Here is an 18,693-nt window from a genome sequence, read left to right on the forward strand (position 1 = left end):
CTTTTTGTCTATCTGGCAGGTAGAGCGGACCGAGGAGGATGAATTTCTTATTCTGGCGTGTGATGGGATTTGGTAAGCACCATTTACCTCACAATGCTTGCATTTGTGCATAGAATGTTGAGAGTCCTGTGTTTGTTTTGCCAATGCTTTTCCTTGTGCAGAAAACCTGTCATATAAATACTGAAGCTGTCTACCTCCAACAGAAGCACGACTTGCTTGTGTTTGTTTTTTAAATTTGTACCAAGGAAGCCCAGTTGCTTTCAAGTAGGCTGTGCTGTTATGGCCTTGGGCTGTACAGAAAAATTGTCGAAGAGCTCCTTTTTGACTGGTTGGAGAAAGGTGCTAGGAATAGAGTTCTTTTGAGTTGGCTTGCAGTTGTGTAACTCATGCTTCTCAAACTCTGCATAGTTGGTAGGAGAGGAATTATATACATAGTAACATGGGATGGCCATTTGTTGGCCTTCCCGTACCCACTCCTGTTGTGTGTGTGGTAGTGACTCGAGCTCAATGGTTCTTGAAATTATTTGTCATCTTGTCATGGCTAATGCACTACGACATGAATCTTTGAAAAAAAAGGAAAATTTGGAAATGGAGTAGCAGTATCAATGACCTTTTTAAAGTCACGTTAAGTATAGCAATGAAATGTGTTGTACTGGCTCTTTTTCAATGGCTCATGACATAGTTTTTCATCATGCCATTGTTATGCATGGAAAGCACTGTGTAATGAGTCTCCAAACTAAGGCTGGTTACACACCGCCCATCCAAGCTTGGGTGTGCAGACGTGGAAGCCAGCTGACATAGAGTATTTGGCTGTGAAAAAAGGGCAGCGGACAAGAAATTATGCAGCTGCAATCCCCTGCCGAAGCACGGGCGGGGATTGAACTATTGACAGCTCAGCCGGTAGATGATGTCGAACCAATAAGCTAAAGACACGAGTTGCCACTGTAACAAACTTGGACACCCAAAGTCTAGATTCTGTCGTGACACAGAAGAGATTCCCTTCAAAACACTTCACAATTCAAGACTCAACATGGCCCTGCGTAGTTCCGTGTCAAGAGAGATTGGCCCCAAAGACTAGCGCCCCTTTCGGTATTTCTTTTTATATTGCTCTTTGAGCAAAGTACAACTCCCGCGGGTGCTCGCTCTCAGACTCTGCGTCCAGATGCTCTAAGAAGTGAGACTCCCCTTGGGTTAATATTCTTAAAAGGGATGCCAAAAGCAGAGCCCTAGAAGCATGTAAACTCCAAAGCAAAAGGCCCAGAATCAGCTAGTGTTGCTCGCGGAAATCCTTATTGTCGTGCCAGATCAGCAGCATGAATCGCGGGTGTCCGCACATCAGCTCTGTCAGCATTCTTTATGCATTCTTTTAATGCTAGGTGTCCCTTTTGGCCCCTCGGCACGTTGTCCATAAGTTGGAACAACTTATAATCTTCAGTTATAGGCCTCTCGGATAGGCTCTATAAGTTGGTAAAACTTTATCTGCCCTTTTGTCTAGGAGTTGGCTCTCCTTTTGTTCCGGTGTGTCCAGGTGGTCATGCCACGTCATCACTTTGTGACATACCCCTCTCTTGAAAGCATTGTAATCGCCCTCGATTACGCCTGCAAAACAAACAGAGGCCATAAACCATTTTAGCAGACACCGACTCTAAGGACGTCACACCCTTCCAAAGGCATGATATAAAGTCCTCGTGCCCTAAATACCCCTGACAATGCAAACGAAGTTTGCCAATGACACGCGTAATGGCTACATGCCGTTAGAACTGCCTCCTCCGGTGGCCCCATCCTGCCGGGTGTAATCTCGATCCGCACGGCCAATTTAGGTCAAATGAAGTTGGCCTTCAAAAAAGATAAGGGCTTCCTGATCTTTCACTTTGCCCCATGCGCGATAAAGTTCTATACTTTCATCCATCTGGCTTGGGTCGGCTCCCATGCAATTTGTTACCAGTCCTGCTTTCATCTTGCCTTTTTTGCAACATTCCTCCGTTGCTGTAGGACTCTCTGGTCTGTCTTCAATCTGTCCTCATTGTGCCTTTTCGGGGCACTTTGCGGAGATGTGCCCTTGTTCCCCGCAACCAAAACACTTCTCCTCTTTGAGATAGTCAACTCTCTCTTTTGCTATCAATCGGGGTCGTGCATCTTTCTTTTTTTGGGGATTCTTTTTCTTTCTATTTTCATTGGTCGAGGTCTGTGTGGTCTTTTGAGTCAAAACTTCATCAGTGGGGTAGGTCAAATTCCTCGAATGTATCGAGAATCCCCGTTTCGCATGTCCCATTAGTTGTTGTATAGACTAAGACTTTTGTTCAAGGCAGTAATCTTGGATCTCTGTAGGGAGTCCGCAGCTCAACCGGTCAATTTGTTCTTTAAAAGTGACCTTTTTAAACGAAGATGTCGGTAGAAAAGAATCCCGAAACCTCTCGCAATAAGCGTCCAAACTGTCACCCTTGGTCATTCGAAGATGGTTCCAAGCGGTTCTCACACTCTCGTTCGTACTCTTGGGTCAACCAAGAAGAAATAAAGAGGCGCTTGAACTTCAACCACTTGGTTGGAGCTTCTTTCCTCAGAAGAAGAGTGGACCGCCATGTTCAAGCATTTCCCTTTAAAAAGGATGCTGCCGTCTAGATCTTGGAGTGCTCTGAGTAATGCCCTCCGGAGAAGGTTGTGTCAAACTGTTGAAGGAAAGCCAAAGCCCTCGGAGCATCTCGAAATCCAGAAAAGGATTTAAATTTTATGGACAGTCCACCCTCTTTAAATTCCTTTGTCTTCTTGTCACGTGACACATCCCAACCCTATGCGTTCGTAGACAAGCTACACCACAACAGGGTTCAGTTAGTCCGATCAGTTTAGATTAGCAGTGATCTGGCACTTTTGTGAGTCTATTCGTAGACCGTGTATGCCGAGTCACTTAGCATAGATGCATATCCTCTGGTTACACACAACATGATCATCGGAATTCCCATCAAAATCCATTAGCATCAGTTAGGGGAATTTTCCAGTGCATTTAGCCTATTTTCCTATTTATTGGGATTTTCACTTATTATTATGTGACTTTCCAACAAAAGTAGGTAGGGCAAATTTTGCTAAGTTAATATATAAGCAAACCCAAGTTCTGCATTACTCAAGGGAAGAACCACAAGAACCACAAGAATTTTTTTGCTTGTTGTGATCGCACGAACCCAAGTTTACTTGGGCGTGGCGATTCCTAATCGTGTTTTGTTGAAGAGTGACAGGAATCCCAAGAAAGAAGGGCTTGTCCAGCCTCCCCTTGTGTCTCTTTTCACTCATTGAGAGCGGACCGTGCACTTAGCGGCCGGCCAATCGACGTGAGGTGGGAAAAAGCAACCTTGGTGTGAGCGCAAGGCCGCCAAGGGGTGCGCCCGCAGAAAAGGGTAGAACTCGGGTGAAGAGAAGATCCTTCTCCAACATGATTTGCAAGCGAAAGAACACCTCAAGAACCCTAGATTCTCACGAATCAAGGACCTCAAGAACCCCAAGAACCCAAGTTCCTCGTGAACTTAAGAACCCAAGACCCCCAAGAACCCACAAGAACCCACGACTTCAGAATGGTCATCACTCGAAGCGAATGGATACTTCGCTTGGAGGTGATGAGCATGAGAGAGGCGAAGAAGAATTTTCCACACCACGAGGTTTTTCCGACCCTCCCCCTTCACCATCTACGTCAAGGATTGCACTAACTCCTATGGAGGCTTTGAACCAGATGTTTATGGAAAGGAAGTTAGAACGCGAAGCAAGAAATGCAGAAAGAATAACAGAATTTGATCGTGAATGCAAAGAAAGAAAAGCAGAAATGGAACGCAGACACGCAGAAATGGATCGCAGGCACGCAAAAGACAAAGCAGAAAGAGAAGCAGAAAGAAAAGCAATACAAGAACAAAGCGACCGACAAAACAAAGAGTTTTGGCGACTCTATTCTCAAGTTCAGGCACAGATGCAAGAGATTTGGGGAAAGGAGACTCTCTCAGTCTCTTCTTCTCCAAAGCATGACACACAAGATTTGCATGATTGTGCGAAGCATGATGATGATTTGATTGACAATGACTTGCATGATGATTTGAAGCACAATGATAAGCATGATGATTTGGATGCCAATGATTTGCATAATGATTTGGATGACAATGACAAGCATGATGATTTGCATGATCAAGATGTGATTTCTCACAAGCATGATGAGTTGCATGAAGAAGATGGGATTGTTCACAAGGATGATGTGTTAGTTGATGCTTTTTCTAGCGAAGCTAACCTCGTTGTAGATTCGATCAATCACGAAGATCCGATCTTGGCTTTCGAGTCGAGCTCCAAAGAACCCCCACAGGACGATTCGATCATTTAGGACGAATCGAACTTGGCTCTCGAGCCTTGGTCCAAAGAACCCTCACAGGAAGTATTACGTGTTCGCATGATTGATACGCACGCATTGTTCGAATGTTTCATTCGTGATCGTTTCCTGTATTTTGGTCAGCATCGTTATGTGATCCCTTTTCCTAGGCATGACATATTGTATGTTGAGCATGTTTCTCTCATGGATGAGCACGAATGTATGCGGATTGTGCATGAAAAGTTGAAAAGTTTGTATGTCAGGTAGTCACATTCCATGTCTCTTCCTTGGCATGACACAGTTTCCGAAAGAGCACATGATAGTATGCGCACCAAGCATGGGCATTTTCATTGGCATTTGCCACAGTTGATTGTTTTCGATCAAACAGAAAAGATTCGACCTCATTGTTTGCATGTGTTTGATGAACGGTTTGTCATTCCGTCTATATGTTCATCTACATTGCATACACAGTCTTTAGAGAAGACAAGATTTTTTTCCTTCACTATACATGGAATGGGTATGTTCATGGTTTTGTGTTGGAGATTGTTTCAGGAATTTTCAGCCATGGAGATTCTTGAAGACGAAAGAAGCAGGACTCTAGACGAAGTTCAAGCAAGAAAGGAGATTTAGAAGACTTTGTGTCGCTTTCGGCGCGGCCCAAAGAAGCAAGCGTTGCAGACCTTTATGAAGTTCAAGTACCGCTCGACCCACACAGCAGAGTGGGCCGGCGAAGAGTCCCATTCCGGATGCTGTTGGCGATCTCCCTCGACGCCATACAGTTCGGTACCAGTACCTCACTTTGAAAAGGAGGGAATGTCATGTGACACATCCCAACCCTATGTGTCCGTGGACAAGCTACACCACAACAGGGTTCAGTCAGTCCGATCAGTTTAGATTAGCAGTGATCTGGCACTTTTGTGAGTCTATTCGTAGACCGTGCATGCCGAGTCACTTAGCATAGATGCATATCCTCCGGTTGCACACAGCATGATCATCGGAATTCCCATCAGAATCCATTAGCATCAGTTAGGGGAATTTTCCAGTGCATTTAGCCTATTTTCCTATTTATTGGGATTGTCACTTATTATTAAGTGACTTTCCAACAAAAGTAGGTAGGGCAAATTTTGCTAAGTTATTATATAAGCAAACCCAAGTTAGCACTTTCTGGCAGAAGAGGCAGCAGGAGCACCTTGCTCATTAGGCAACTTCTCAGCAAGACCAACCCCCGCGACTACTCTGGCGTTTTCTCCACAGAAGACCTAGCGTTTTTGCATCAGATCAGCCTTGGCGATTTGTGCAGAGCAGATCAGCCCCGGCGTCATCACGACACAGCAGATCAGCCTAGCGTTTTTGCATTTGCAGAACCCTGGCGACAGAAGGACCAATTTCAGCCCCTGGCGTTTTGGATTTCAGCAGCAAATTAAGATCGGCATTATTCACCTAAAGTGTAGCAGATTCAGCCCGTAAAGACCATCAGTTTTCAGCCCTAAGAAACCTCATTTTTCAGCCAAGAAAACGCAGCCAAAACAGTCATTTTCAGCCACCGAAACAGTCTCGAAATTCAGCGATTAGAAGATCTCAGATTTCAGCCGTCGTCGTCGTCGTCGTCGTCGTCATCGGCATAGACCAAGTTGCATAGTCCATTGCATACGCATTGTACACCTTTGTGCAATCAAAGAATAGACCACTCTCGCCGACGAGAGTGGGGCCTTCGGAGGAGGGTTTTACAACCTCTTGGTGTCGTATCTCTTCTCTCTCCTTCTCTCAGTCTCATTCATTTGCACGCACAACATCCACCCACTTTGTTCGTGACCACAACACTCTACAAGACGGAAAGCTCTCTCTTTCCCTAAGAACTAAAAGGAACCTTGAGCAATAAAGATCACTAATCTAACATTCATTCCGCTGCACCTAACACTTCTTGCTCTTATCTTCGAGGAAATCATACTGGTTGGCTCTGTAAAAGTGTTTCTTCTTTGCATAGAACATGTGGTCGTCGGAGTCTGAACTGTCAGAGGATGACTCCTCCATAGAACTATCTGAAACTGGTCGGAATCTGATCTTTGGCTTTTTCTTGTTCTTTGGATTTTCTTGTTCTTTCCAAAGCTTTGCCTCTTGCTTCACTTCTTGCCCTTTCTGTTCTACTCGCTCAAGTTGGAAGAGGAAGAGCTAGAAGAACTCTCAAAAGAAGAGGAAGAAGAAATGGATAGTCCTTCAAATCGCACACGCTTCTTCTGATTTTGTGCAAATGCAAAAGAAGATTGACGGCGGTAGTCAGTCGCCTTCTTGCGCTTCTTCAATCAATTGTTCGATGGATTCTTTGTGTCCAAAAGCTGATTTATTTTTCTCTGGACCACATCATGGAGTTTCTTCAGTGAACATCCTTGGAGCAGGAGGTTTCTTGATCGCCGGTTTAATTGGTGGCTCAGTGGCTTTCTGCCACTGCGTATGCACTTCCGCCATCGATTGCTGGGTCAAAAAGTTTGTATACTGGGGATTCTAGGCAAACTGTTGCATCTACTTTGTGCACTCGTTAACCTGCTGTCGAGGTCGCATCTCCATAAGTCCGTACTGTATGGGTCGGGGTGGCCCGTACTCAAGTCTGTGCTAAGTCGCCTGAAGTTTCCGTATTGCCTCCTCCCGCCTCAGCGGTGGCAGAAGAGGTCGAGTGATTCTTTTCGGAATCCATAGGTGCCGCGAGAAGAAGGATCGGATTTCTCGGTAGAAGAGAAATCAGCCGTGCTCTTATACCACTATAACAAACTTGGACACCCCAAGTCTAGATTTTGTCGCGACACAAAAGAGATTACCTTCAAAACACTTCACAATTCAAGAGTTGATACGGCCCGGTGTAGTTCCGTGCCAAACGAGATTGGCCACAAACACTGGCGCCCCTTTGGGTATTTCTTTTATTGAGCAAAGTACAACTCCCGCGGGTGCTCGCTTTTAGACTCTGCGTCCAGATGCTTTGAGAAGTGAGACCCCCCTTGGGTTAGGGGATGCCAAAAGTAGAGCTCTAGAAGCATGTAAACTCAAAAGGAAAAGGCCCAGAATTAGCTAGCGTTGCTCGCGGAAATCCGTACAGTCATGCCACATCAGCTGCGTGAATCGCGAGCGTCCGTACAGCCTACCACGTCAGCAACGTGAATCGCTGGCGTCCGTACAGCTGCCATGTCTACATTCTTTACGCATTCTTTTAATGCTAGGTGTCCCTTTTGGCCCCTCGATAGTTGTCCATAAGTTGGAACAACTTATAATCTTCAGTTATAGGCCTCTCGATTAGGCTCTATAAGTTTTTTTTTCCGAGAAAAAGATCCTTCTATTAGCTACAACCACCTTTGCAAGAGAGGGCTACAACAAACATGATGGGGAGACTCTCCCAATGAAAGAACAACATATATACAATGAGGCTAAATCAAGGGATGGGAGGAGGGAAGAGCCACACAGGTGGTCGGTAGTGCCATCTAAGCACACCCTGGACAATGGTGTGGAAAGGCCCAGGGCGCCAGAGTCGAAGGAAAGCCTCGCGGCGCTCCCGCATGCGGTCGAAGCTACCCTATAGTCCCTCAAGCTGTCCTCTGAGAGTATGGATCAGCTCTAGCCAAAAGTCACGAATAGTCTCTACTGGCGGCACAAAGCAGGCCTCAAAAATGCGGAAACAGCGGGCCTGCTAGATGAACCAAAGTGTCAGGCCACTGATGAGCTCCCAACACTCCTCTCTCTCACTGCACCACTCCTGTGGAGTAAGCTCTGTAGCAGGCTGGAGTGTAAGACGCCCCCCCTATATCACTATCATCCTGCTAGTGGAAGATAGCTCAAACTGAAGTGCCGGGCCCATGAGAGTGGACCAAGCCGCTGCCCCCCAAGTGTACTGTCTAGCCGTGGAGAGAGTAGGCATCGGCCGAAGAACTTGTAGCCACACCTGCTGGGCCGAGGGACAGTCCCAAAGACAATGACGCTGACTCTCCACCAACTGGTCACAGGCTGCACATGCGGCCAAGAGACCACTATCCACAAGCCAGCTCCCTACTGCTGTAGCTCTGTGTGCAACCAGCCACTGAAACAAAGTGACACGCCTCGGCTGTCTGGAGTCCCACAGCCTCTGCCAAAAGGCTGCCAAGAACTCGAGTGTGAGGCCCTCCTCCTGCCAATGACGTGCTGCAGCGGGGCGGGCCTCTCTCTGTGCTGCAGCGGGGTGGGCCTCTCTCTGTGTTGCAAGTATATGACGTCCAAGCCGAACAGTGTACTGAAAGAAGGGGACTCTTGGGTGGTCTGCAGAAGAGAAGGGGTCACTCCATAGCCACTCACCAGGATCCCACTATACTCGTGCCAGTGGACAACACTCCCAAGCCCATAGCCTCCAGTGTCCAGTCTCCAGAGTTGCTGGGTCAGGGTCTATGACGCAAGTCCTCCCATAGATGCCCACAACTCGGATCCTCTGAAAACAGCACTCTCCTACCTGCAGGGCCTCTACTGCAACTCGTTGTAATCGTCCCCCACCTTGAAGCTCGAAGAACAGGGCTGGGACAGTCTCTGAGCAGGCCCTGACTGAAATGAGAACTTCCAGTCGTGTGAAGGCTCCCATTCATCGGGGTGCTATTGGCTCGAGAGGCGTGAGCCACTCAGGTGGAGCTGACTCTGAGATGTCCTGACACATGCTCTGCACCCCTCTCATGCCCTGCAGCTGGAAACCCTGCACCTCCTCTGACAAACCTGTGAACTCTAGCCAGTCACCTAGAGAGCGTGCTGGACCTGCTGCCATGGGACCCCAGGAAACATGAGGCCAACTACCAACCAAGTGGCCTCTCTGAGTGCTAACCATGGGGTTCCAGATGAGGGGCTGCCGTAGGCGCTCCTCCGTGCACATCGGCTGTCGCTGCTCCAGGCCACGCCGTAAGAGCTCCCAAGAACGAAGCAAACTCACAGCGAAGCGGTCCTCCAGTCTCCTGCTCAAACCAACTCGGCGCATCTGTGTAAAGATCCATCTGGTCAAAGGTTGCCAAGGGCCTCCTGACTGAGGCACCCTGGCACGAAGCCTCTGCAACAAGAACTCCTTCCAGGGCTCCTCACCTGGAAGAAGTCCTCTGACTATGAACTTCCCAAGAGTCCTCTGAAACAAAAACTCCTTCTAGGGCCCTCACTGAGAACAAGGAAGCGTGATGACCGACCAAGCCACCTTGGCTCGGGCCATCTGAGTGTCACGTCTTGACCAAAGGAAGTTCCTGATCAGCCTCTCTACCTGGCTGATACAAGAACTCGAGAAGATCCAGCAGGAAGTGATGTACCACATAGTCGCCAACAACACCTGGTTGGCAACTACTACTCTACCAGCCAGCGAAAGTCGTGCTGAGCTCCAATGTTACAGCTTTCTCCTGATGGACAGGAGAAGAGGAGCAATGTGTTGCTAGGGAGACAAGTCCAAACCAACCTGGCAACCCAAGTACCGAACTGCAGTCCCTGGGGGAATCCACCTGAAACCCTCTCTTGGCATCCAATCTGGCACAAGAGCACTACCAACAAGAAAGCCACTGTCTTTCTCTAGTTGATCAGTACGCCCGATGCACAACAGAAGGTCTCCGAAGCCTGCTCACATCTGTGAAGATTGGCCTCCTGGCCATCTAAGTACAAGGCTGAGTCATTGGCAAACTCAGCGTCCAATAGCTCATCTCCCTGAAGAGGGAGTGCTAAGCCCCGAAGACCAGCCTGCTGTGACACCAAAAATCTGCTAATCGCCTCCGCATAGAACAACAAGAGAAAAGGGGGCAAGAGGACAACCCTGTCTGACCGAGCGTGTGAGCATGAAGCGCTCACCTCTCCCTCCTACCAAAAGCACCTGACTGTGAGCCTGTCTGTACAAAGCTGACACCCCTCTGATCCAAGCATCTGAGAAGCCCATCCTGCGGAGAGTGCCCTCTAGAAAGTCCCAGTCAACTCGGTCGTATGCCTTCTCAAAATCGAGAAGAAGAATCACAAGGTCCTCACCACGGAGCCGTGCCAGGGCAGAAGCCTCCCAAAAAGTAAAGATGTTTTCAAGGATACTGCGTTCCTTGACAAAACCTGTCTTGAGTCCCATGTATAAGGCTCTCTAAAAGTGGCTGAATCCTCAAACTCAGAGCCTTGGCAAGAACTTTGTAGGCTGAGTTGAGGATGGTGATGGGGCGCCACTGTCGAATCTCATCCAAGGATCCACCCTCCTTGGGAATGAGGTAGATTAGGCCCTCACTCATGCTGTCAGGCATCACTCCTGTGTGCAAAATGTACTGAAAAGCACTACAAAGATCTGGGCCAAGCAGGTCCCAGTACCCCAAGAAAAAGCTGGGGGTCAACCAATCCTCACCTGGACAGCTACCACGAGGGAGGTCCCTAAGAGCTGTGTGCAGCTCCTCAAGCTAAAGTGGCATCTCTAGCCTTTGGCGCATATCCTCTGTCACAAGACATGGCATCTGTGCCCAAACTTGCTCCCTGCATGCATCCTGTCGCTTTGACTGAGGCTCAACCGATAGTAACACACGGTAAAAGTCAGTAGCAACTGCACGCATATCCTCGGGCTCACAAGCAACTGACTATCGGGCCTCCTCAACTGAATGACCTTGGCATGCGAGTGCCGAGGTCCCACTGTCTCAAAAAAAGCACCAGTCACTCTGTCACCCACATGAGTCCACTGAGATGCCTGTCGGTGAAAGGCAAACTCATGACGCCTCTCCTTTGTGCTAGCAAGCTCTTGTCGAGCCTGCTGTAATTGCTCCTCCAACCATGGCTTGTCTGGATGCTGCTCCTGCATCCTCTGTAGTGAAGCAATGCCTCGTCTGAGACGCTACTCCGCCTCTCTCGCTACAGCCCGGCGAGCCAGAGACTCCTGAAGAAAAAAGTGGCTAAGTTGAGCTAGGCCTGAGGCCACTCTGTCTGCAGGTGAAACCTGGCTGTCCATGCCCTCTTTCCAGAGAGCCTCTACCCTCTCTCTGAGGGCTGAGTCCAACAAGACCCTCTCTTGGATGCGAAGCATCATTCTCCCAATCCTCTTCCTGTCTGCCACCGTGAGGATCACTGGTGCATGGTTTGAGAAGGAAGTCCCTGCCAGGATGCCCACTGAACCCCCCAAGTCACTAAAGTGGTCACTAGTGTAGAAGCGATCTATCCGCGATAGATTCACTGCTCCCACTCTGCGGTCCGATCTAGAGAAGGCAAGACTGTCTGGGGGCCTCACAAAACCAGAGTGCTGCCATGTATCCGAGACCCTCATAGTCATATACAACCTCTCCCAAGCTGCCAACTCGACTCCATGCACAGTAGCATGGCTGCCACCAAACCGTGTCAGAAGGGTCCTCCCAACATGTTGAAGTCCCCTCCTATACACCAATGATCGGCCTGCGGCAAAGACTCAACAATCTGTGAAAACTCTGCACGAGCACTTGGCACATTGGGCGCATAGATGTTCAGGAAGCCCACAAGGCCAACCTGAACTTGCATAGTAATCCATTGAGCCCTGCCTGGCACAATAATCCCTCTGTCCACGATGGCCTGCTGCAATGAGTCCGCAATAGTCATACATATCCCACCCTGGATGCCTCCAGGTCCAAAAGCAGCTGACCAAAACGTATCATATCGTCCACGTAAAATCTGACCACATCGCCGAATGCGGCTCTCACACAGATGGTGCTCCTGAAGCACAAGGAGATCAATCTCTCCTTCCACAAGGCAACGCTGAAGCTCCTGACGCAATCGGCCCCGCTGTCGTTGAAACTGGGGCCCACCTAGTGCCTGCACATTCCATGAGACGATCCTCATGGGGAGCGAGAGAGAACAGATGCTGCCGTAGCAACAAGACGGGCTATCTTCGAGGCAGGCTTGGATGGGGAGTAATCCGCATCCGAGCGTCCTCTAGATAGGCGTGACTACAGTGAGTGCCTTGCCCAAGCCCAAGCCCAAGCAAAGCGAGCCATGCGTAAAGCAACCTCCTCTGTCGAGGAGTCCTCATGAATGTATACATAGCAAGGCAAACACTGCATATGTCACAAACGGGAGCGCATAACAATATAAAATATACTCGGATAAATAGAATTTATCACTTAATATTGAAGCCAAAGGATATAGAGAGAAATAGATAGAGAGAGAGAGATAGAGAGTGAGAAGATCGACACAGTACTGGGGACCAGAAGATGGGTGGTCCCCCCCCCTTAAAGAGAATCCTTTATTAGGGAGAATCTTTTTACAAGCACAAGAACTGAAGAAAACCCCGCCGTTCTAAATCTCTGACTCGATGGTCATTCTTTCCCGTAAGGGAAATCCGAGAGACGAGCTCTCAATCCTTTTTCCGTCTGTACTCGGAGTCGAAACTCCGCAGACAATTTCCGAATTCCGTTCCCGGAATTCCCAAGCGTAGGCCGAAGCCTTCTCGCTTCTCCTTCGCGATGAAGTACCTGCAAACACACACGCAAACACGCGACAACAATTCGTATGGCGAATCCACAATAGATACGTGTCGCTCTTGCGCGTGAAAAGTGACTTCCGTGCTTCTTAGTCTCGCGATCTCTCGCGTCTTCTGGCGGCAGAGTCTTCTCTTGCTGGCGTTGGTAACCTCTTTTCAGTAAGGGCATGTGGTGCTTTTATAGCTCTTTGACCATGGCACGAATAGCTGCTCGTGTAGAAATGGCGGGCTTTTTAAAAAAAAAAAAACTTTTATTTTAATTTTTCAAAAAAAAAAATTTCGTTTTTTTTTTTTTGGTTCTACCCGAAATAAGGAGAGAGAATTCGTTGGCTGGTTTGGTTGCCCACTTATTAAGTGGGGGCTGACATATTTTAAAATTGGTCTGAAGCTGTCCATAAACTCATTAAAACCTTATAAGTTAAAAACAATGCCTTACAACACTTCCCAGGCGTCCCTGGATGCAACCACATGCACAAATGCAATGCAGACATAGATCCTCACGGGAAAGCGTTTGCTCTTCTCGAAAAACTCGTTAAAATATTCCGCTTTTTAAGAAAAGCTTCTCAGAACCCATCTTTATTCTTGTGCTTGCGTCTTTACGCGTATTCCTCTTTTCTAGTTCGGATTTCCTCTCGACTATGGATATCCCCTTTCCGATGCACCCGTCACCCACCTTGTGACGCATCAGGAATACCCATCACCTAGTCCTTTCCTACCGAACTTACGGTACAATCCCCTTCACGATGCTCTATGTCACCCATCCTATGACGCATCAGAGATGTCCGTTTCCGGATGGTCGGATACTTCTTTCCGATGCTCCCTGTCACCCATCCGATGTGACGCATCAGAAGTACCCGTTCTTGGTGGCTTTACAGATATTCCCGTTCACAGTGCTCCCGTCATTACTTTGAATGACGCACTAGGAATACTCTGTACTCGGATGTCTCCAGTGAGAAAAACCCTCTCGCTCAAAATTCCAATAATTCATTTAGAATTAGTTTCTTGGTGTTCCAAGCGAGAAAACCCTCACTTATAAATCCAATAATTCATTTAGAATTATTTTTCTGTCAGATAAAGCCAATTTAGCAAGAGCGTATCAGCAAAGAAGTACACCACAATGTGCCTACATCCTGCTGAGTCTGGGGTGTCACCGCAAACTTGGCCAATGGCCACAAAGTTTGCAGCATATCTGTAACTCCAAGTTCTCCCATGTGGTGAGAGAACTCTAAGACCTGTGTATGCAACCATCCCACCAGTGAGTCGAGGGACCACTCTGTCTCGGCCCTACCACAGAGGGGGAAGGAGAAACCAACTGCCGAGTCCAAGGCCTTTGTCCCCCTAGCGGCGAGGAACAAAACATGGACCCTGAAGCAGGCTGCCTCATGGTCTGCTACGGAATCGCCGAGAAAACTAGTGAACCCGTAGTCGAAGAAGTCCCAGCGGCGTCGGATGTCAATGCTCGTCAGCCCACGAGGGATAGCTGCAAGGCAGGATGTCTGAATCTGCAAAGGGGGCCGCAAGAAGGGCTGACCCTCTCTCGCTAGGCGACTCGCGGCAAAGGCACTGCCAAGAGATCTCCTAGCCGCCGGAGAGGGACCAGTCTCCTGAGCCGACTGTGAAACTGGAGCAGGAGGGGGGGGAGAAGGAGCTGGGGAGAGTGGAGGAGAAGAGGGGCGGGATGGGGCGACAGAGGTAGAGGGGCAAGGTGGAGAGGCGACGGGAGCAGAAGGCGGGGAGGATGAGGAAGAGGGGGGAACTCTGGGGGGGAGCGACTGTCGAGGGAGAAGCGGAGGTGGGGGCTGGCACAGGGATCTCCTCCTGCTCAAGAGGACCAAAACGGTTTCCCGTGGGAACCCACTGCTGCTGAGTAGGCACCTGAGGGCCACTCTGAGTGCTTGGCTGACGCTGTGGCCCCTGGCGTCGTCGGCCACGGGCCTTCTGCCACCCCTCCTCCGCTGGAGCTTTAGGCTCGAAGGGTGGCTCTGCATCTGTGCGCTGTGCCGCTGGCTGTGGCTGCGGGCCAGCCTTGGCAGGCTAGGGTTGAGGCTGTGGTGCAAGTCGCGGCCTCCTCGGTGGACAGGCCTTCGCTAGATGGCCCATCTGTGGGAAAATGAAGCACTGGTTCGGGAGGTCCGAGTACTCCACACTCTGTTGAAACGAACCCCCACTCACCCGAGGTAGAAGGATAACCTTCGGGAGCGTGTGGGTATCTCTGACCAAAACTCGAACTGAGGGAATGCCAGCCGCCTTGGCAGCTACTGATGCTGCTGTACGAGGTGTCTCCAGGACAGTCCCAATGGCGGAACCGATCCTGGAAAGAAGTGGTAAGTACTCCCTCCGTAAACCCGGAAAGCAGACTGAGATGGGGATGTCTGCCTCCTCTACTAGAACATCCGAAGCTGGGTCAAAACCATGTCGCCACTGTCGAAAGTGGGCACGTGATGCTCGGATGGCCAGTGGACTCATAGCTATGACCTTGGACGCCATCTCGGAGGACTCAAACTCGATCTGATAGTAACCGCGTCCGAGAACCTGGACATCCAAGATCTTGCCCACCTCTGCGAGAAGGCGGGCCTGGAGAAGGTCTCGCAGCTCTCCTCTGCTAGGTCGGGTGCCGAGAATCTTGCAGATGACCGAGGTCGCCTGCAATCGCTCTACCTCGTGTGGCAAGGCAGCGAAAAAGGCGCAAGGGATAGGGCAGCGGGCGGCGGCAGCTGGGGCTGAGGGCGGGCGGACAGGCAGGGACAGGGGCAGCACGAGGGGGGGCAGCGGGGGCTGAGGGCAGGTGGGGGGAGGGAGGCAGCCAGCGGGAGGATAAGGCAGCGCTGGGGTGGGGGGGGGTGATGGCGCAGCGAGGATTACACAGCAGCAGCGAGCACGTTTTTTTTTTTTTTTGATTAAATCTCTAGGCTCTATAAGTTGGTAAAACTTTATTTGCCCTTTTGTCTAGGAGTTGGCTCTCCTTCTGTTCCGGCGTGTCCAGGTGGTCATGCCACGTCATCACTTTGTGACAGCCACCTCCTTCACTTTTTTGAAATAAGAAGCTTTTGGTGTGTAACTCATGCCTGCAGGTATAGAGGCAGGTATAGAGGCAGTGTGTATCCAGCCTAAAAAGAAGATTTGGAGATGAAGCATGTCACAAGGCGGACACCACGTGCCAGTAGAAAAGAACAGACTGAACAGACTTTTAGCACTTCAATAACAACTGAACTGGAAGAGAGAGACGACACGCGACACGGAGTGGCAGAATTCCACCCCAGAGAGTATTGGCCCCAAACCTTGGCGCCCCTTTCTTTATATTGCATCAAGACAGTACAAGCTGGTTCTCCAGACTCTGCTGCACCTTCTCCCAGAAGCATGCCAGAGAATGAGCCCTAACCTCATATTTAAAGGCCCTTGGCCTAAAAACCAATTACAGTGAAAAGCCTTCAAACTCAAAAGCATCTAGTCCAAAAGCAAAGCCAAAAAGCTGCCAGCGTAATTTATGGAAATCCGTACAGCCTGCCACGTCATCAGCCACGCAAAACGCGGAATTCTGTACAACGTGCCATGTCATCATGTCAACGCAATTTTCGGAAATTTGCCACGTCATCAATTTTTGTGTGTGTGCGGGTCCTGCTTTATTTGAATCCTTTATGTCACTTGGGGTCCCATAGGACGGGGTCCCCATAAGTTGGTAGGACTTCTCCTTCTGTTATACTTGTTCTTCTTAGGGTTTAGTCCCTCCGCCGGCATCTGTAAGTTGGCTCCATTCTTTAGGCCTTTGACACGTCAGCAGTTTGTTACAAAGCAGCAGTATCAATCACCTTTATTATGTTTAGTGCAGCCTACCAAAACGTGATGTGGAGCTCTTGCTCTATGGTTCATGACATTATTTGTCATCATGTCATGGCTAATGTATGGAAGGGTTCTACAGCATGAGTCTTCGAACAAAAAAAGATGACTGGGAGATGAAACAGCAGTAACAATGACCTTATCTCATGTTTCAACAGCTTAGCAAGGTATGTGTGTTGTGGCTCTCGCTCGATTTTTCATGGATCATGCATGGAAGGGCACAAGGTCCTGTGAACTTCATGTGTGTTGTAGTGGCTCTTGCACAATGGTTCATGGCGCTATTTATCATCACGCCATAGCTAATGTATGGAAGGATGCTATGGCGTGAGTCACTGAACAGAAACTAAGATTCAGGGAGGAGCAGTTTCTACATTATGCTGTTCTGTGTGGTGAATTTTCTGCGTGCTTGCCTTTTAAGCGTTTTTGCATTTTTGTGAAGCGTAGATGTGATGCATCAACTTTGCATGGTATACCTGCACTAGCCCTCCAATAGGAGTGACTTTAGATCACACGTGCCTTAGAAAAAACTGAGGGATACCCTTATTCTGCAAACATACAGCTTAGACCCTTGTGATCCATGGGTGTCTCAAACTTTTTTTAGTCGATTGGGAGGCTGCATGCCTCGTCAAAGTCAAGTGGAAGGATGGCTGGTTCTGACCTTGGAGATGCAGTAAGGCTGTGAAGTAAATATGCGTCGTTTGCTTCGATGCTCGGCAAGTGGAGGGGAAGAGTGTTCCAACAAAAGACTAGAAGATACGGCCAGTGCCTCAGCAAGGATTGAGTAATGAGTTAATTGTTCGCTAATAACGCCTGTTATTATTGTGTAGTTTTTTTTCAAAAATGTCATTATGCCTTGATACCCAGAGTAGAATGTAACAATGATGTATGTGGAGTTCTATAGGTCAACGTTGGCCTCCAAAGGATGTATATAGAACTTTCTTTCTTTCTTTCTTTTTGAAGGGAAAAGGGGAAAGAGGTTTTGTTTATTTAAATTATATATTTTGGGTTTGGGGGGGGGTGTGCGCATGAGAGGGGAAAAAGGGAAGAGGAGAGGTTTTTGATATCATGATTGATGCCGTGATAATCTCTGACAGGGATTGTATGACGAGCCAGATGGTCGTGGACTTTATTCATGAACACATACATGAGGTATGCTCCTCAGTCTTGACTAGTGTTAAGTGGGAGATACAAAAATTTAATCTAATCTCATTTCTTGTGGTCCACAGTCATCAAGCCTATCGGCCGTTTGTGAAAAGATTCTCGACAAATGCTTGGCTCCGACTACTACATTGGGTGAAGGATGTGATAATATGACCATCATTGTTGTACAACTAAAGGATTTGAGCAACTTAGAATAGGCGAAGGAGTAGTTGCAGCAACAGCTACAAGTCACATAAAGAAGGGTTCATGGGCAAATGTGCGCGCGCTTCTATGAGGCTGGTAACACTATTAGGTGTACATTCATGTGTATATTGAGATAAGTGTGAAAACTAGTTTGATCCCACATTTATCTCTTGTTGTAAGATGGGAGCTTTTACACAGCATGGGCTCCTTGGGGGGTAATTCAATCTTTATCTTTATTTCTCTAATAAGCACTCCTTCAAAGAGAGATTTTTTAGTTAGGGCTCGATTATGATTAATCTGACACCGGCACCAGGACCTATATGTATCTGTTGTTGTAAGCCAGTGACCGTGTACATGTGTACACACAGTGCATGTAGCGAATGTGTGTGCTCATTCGGGCCAATTCAATCGTTATATTGCTAATAATTATCTTCACGTATCAAAGTGTCTGGTAATGCCCATCACAATATCTTTTTGCAGACTCTTAAGCACTAAATTGTTCTCTTCGTGTTGGTAATGTTTTATCGCTTACTCTACTAAGGCTATGATGTTTGCATATCATTCCATTCCGTTTGGTTGACCAGGAATTGCTCATTTTAGTATCTAGATCCGAGTTTCAAGTTACTATGTTGCTTTAATTTGGGGCCGCAAGGAAATTGTCCACTGGTTAAGTTGCAATCATTTACTGTTAAAATGAGTAAGGTTGTGATGACAAACTGTACGGAACGTTCAGGAAAAGCATGTGTTTATGGAGTAC

At 48.3% G+C, this 18,693-nt stretch overlaps 1 protein-coding gene across 4 annotated transcripts in view; it reads left to right on the forward strand.

Annotated features, from left to right (window-relative positions):
* Positions 1-18,380, forward strand: part of LOC147421089 (putative protein phosphatase 2C 11) — a 34,291-nt gene extending 15,911 nt beyond the window's left edge. For all 4 annotated transcript variants that reach the window (XM_086504052.1, XM_086504050.1, XM_086504053.1 and 1 more), the window contains 3 exons: positions 20-72; positions 17,687-17,741; positions 17,819-18,380. In XM_086504052.1, coding sequence (XP_086360178.1) covers positions 20-72; positions 17,687-17,741; positions 17,819-17,950 — 240 coding nt within the window. In that variant the 3' untranslated portion in view covers positions 17,951-18,380. The remainder of the gene's footprint in view (positions 1-19; positions 73-17,686; positions 17,742-17,818) is intronic.
* The last annotated feature ends 313 nt before the right edge of the window (positions 18,381-18,693 follow it).

This window comes from Adiantum capillus-veneris, chromosome 28, assembly GCF_014529385.1.
Source record: "Adiantum capillus-veneris isolate H3 chromosome 28, ASM1452938v2, whole genome shotgun sequence".
Taxonomy (NCBI): Eukaryota; Viridiplantae; Streptophyta; class Polypodiopsida; order Polypodiales; family Pteridaceae; genus Adiantum; species Adiantum capillus-veneris.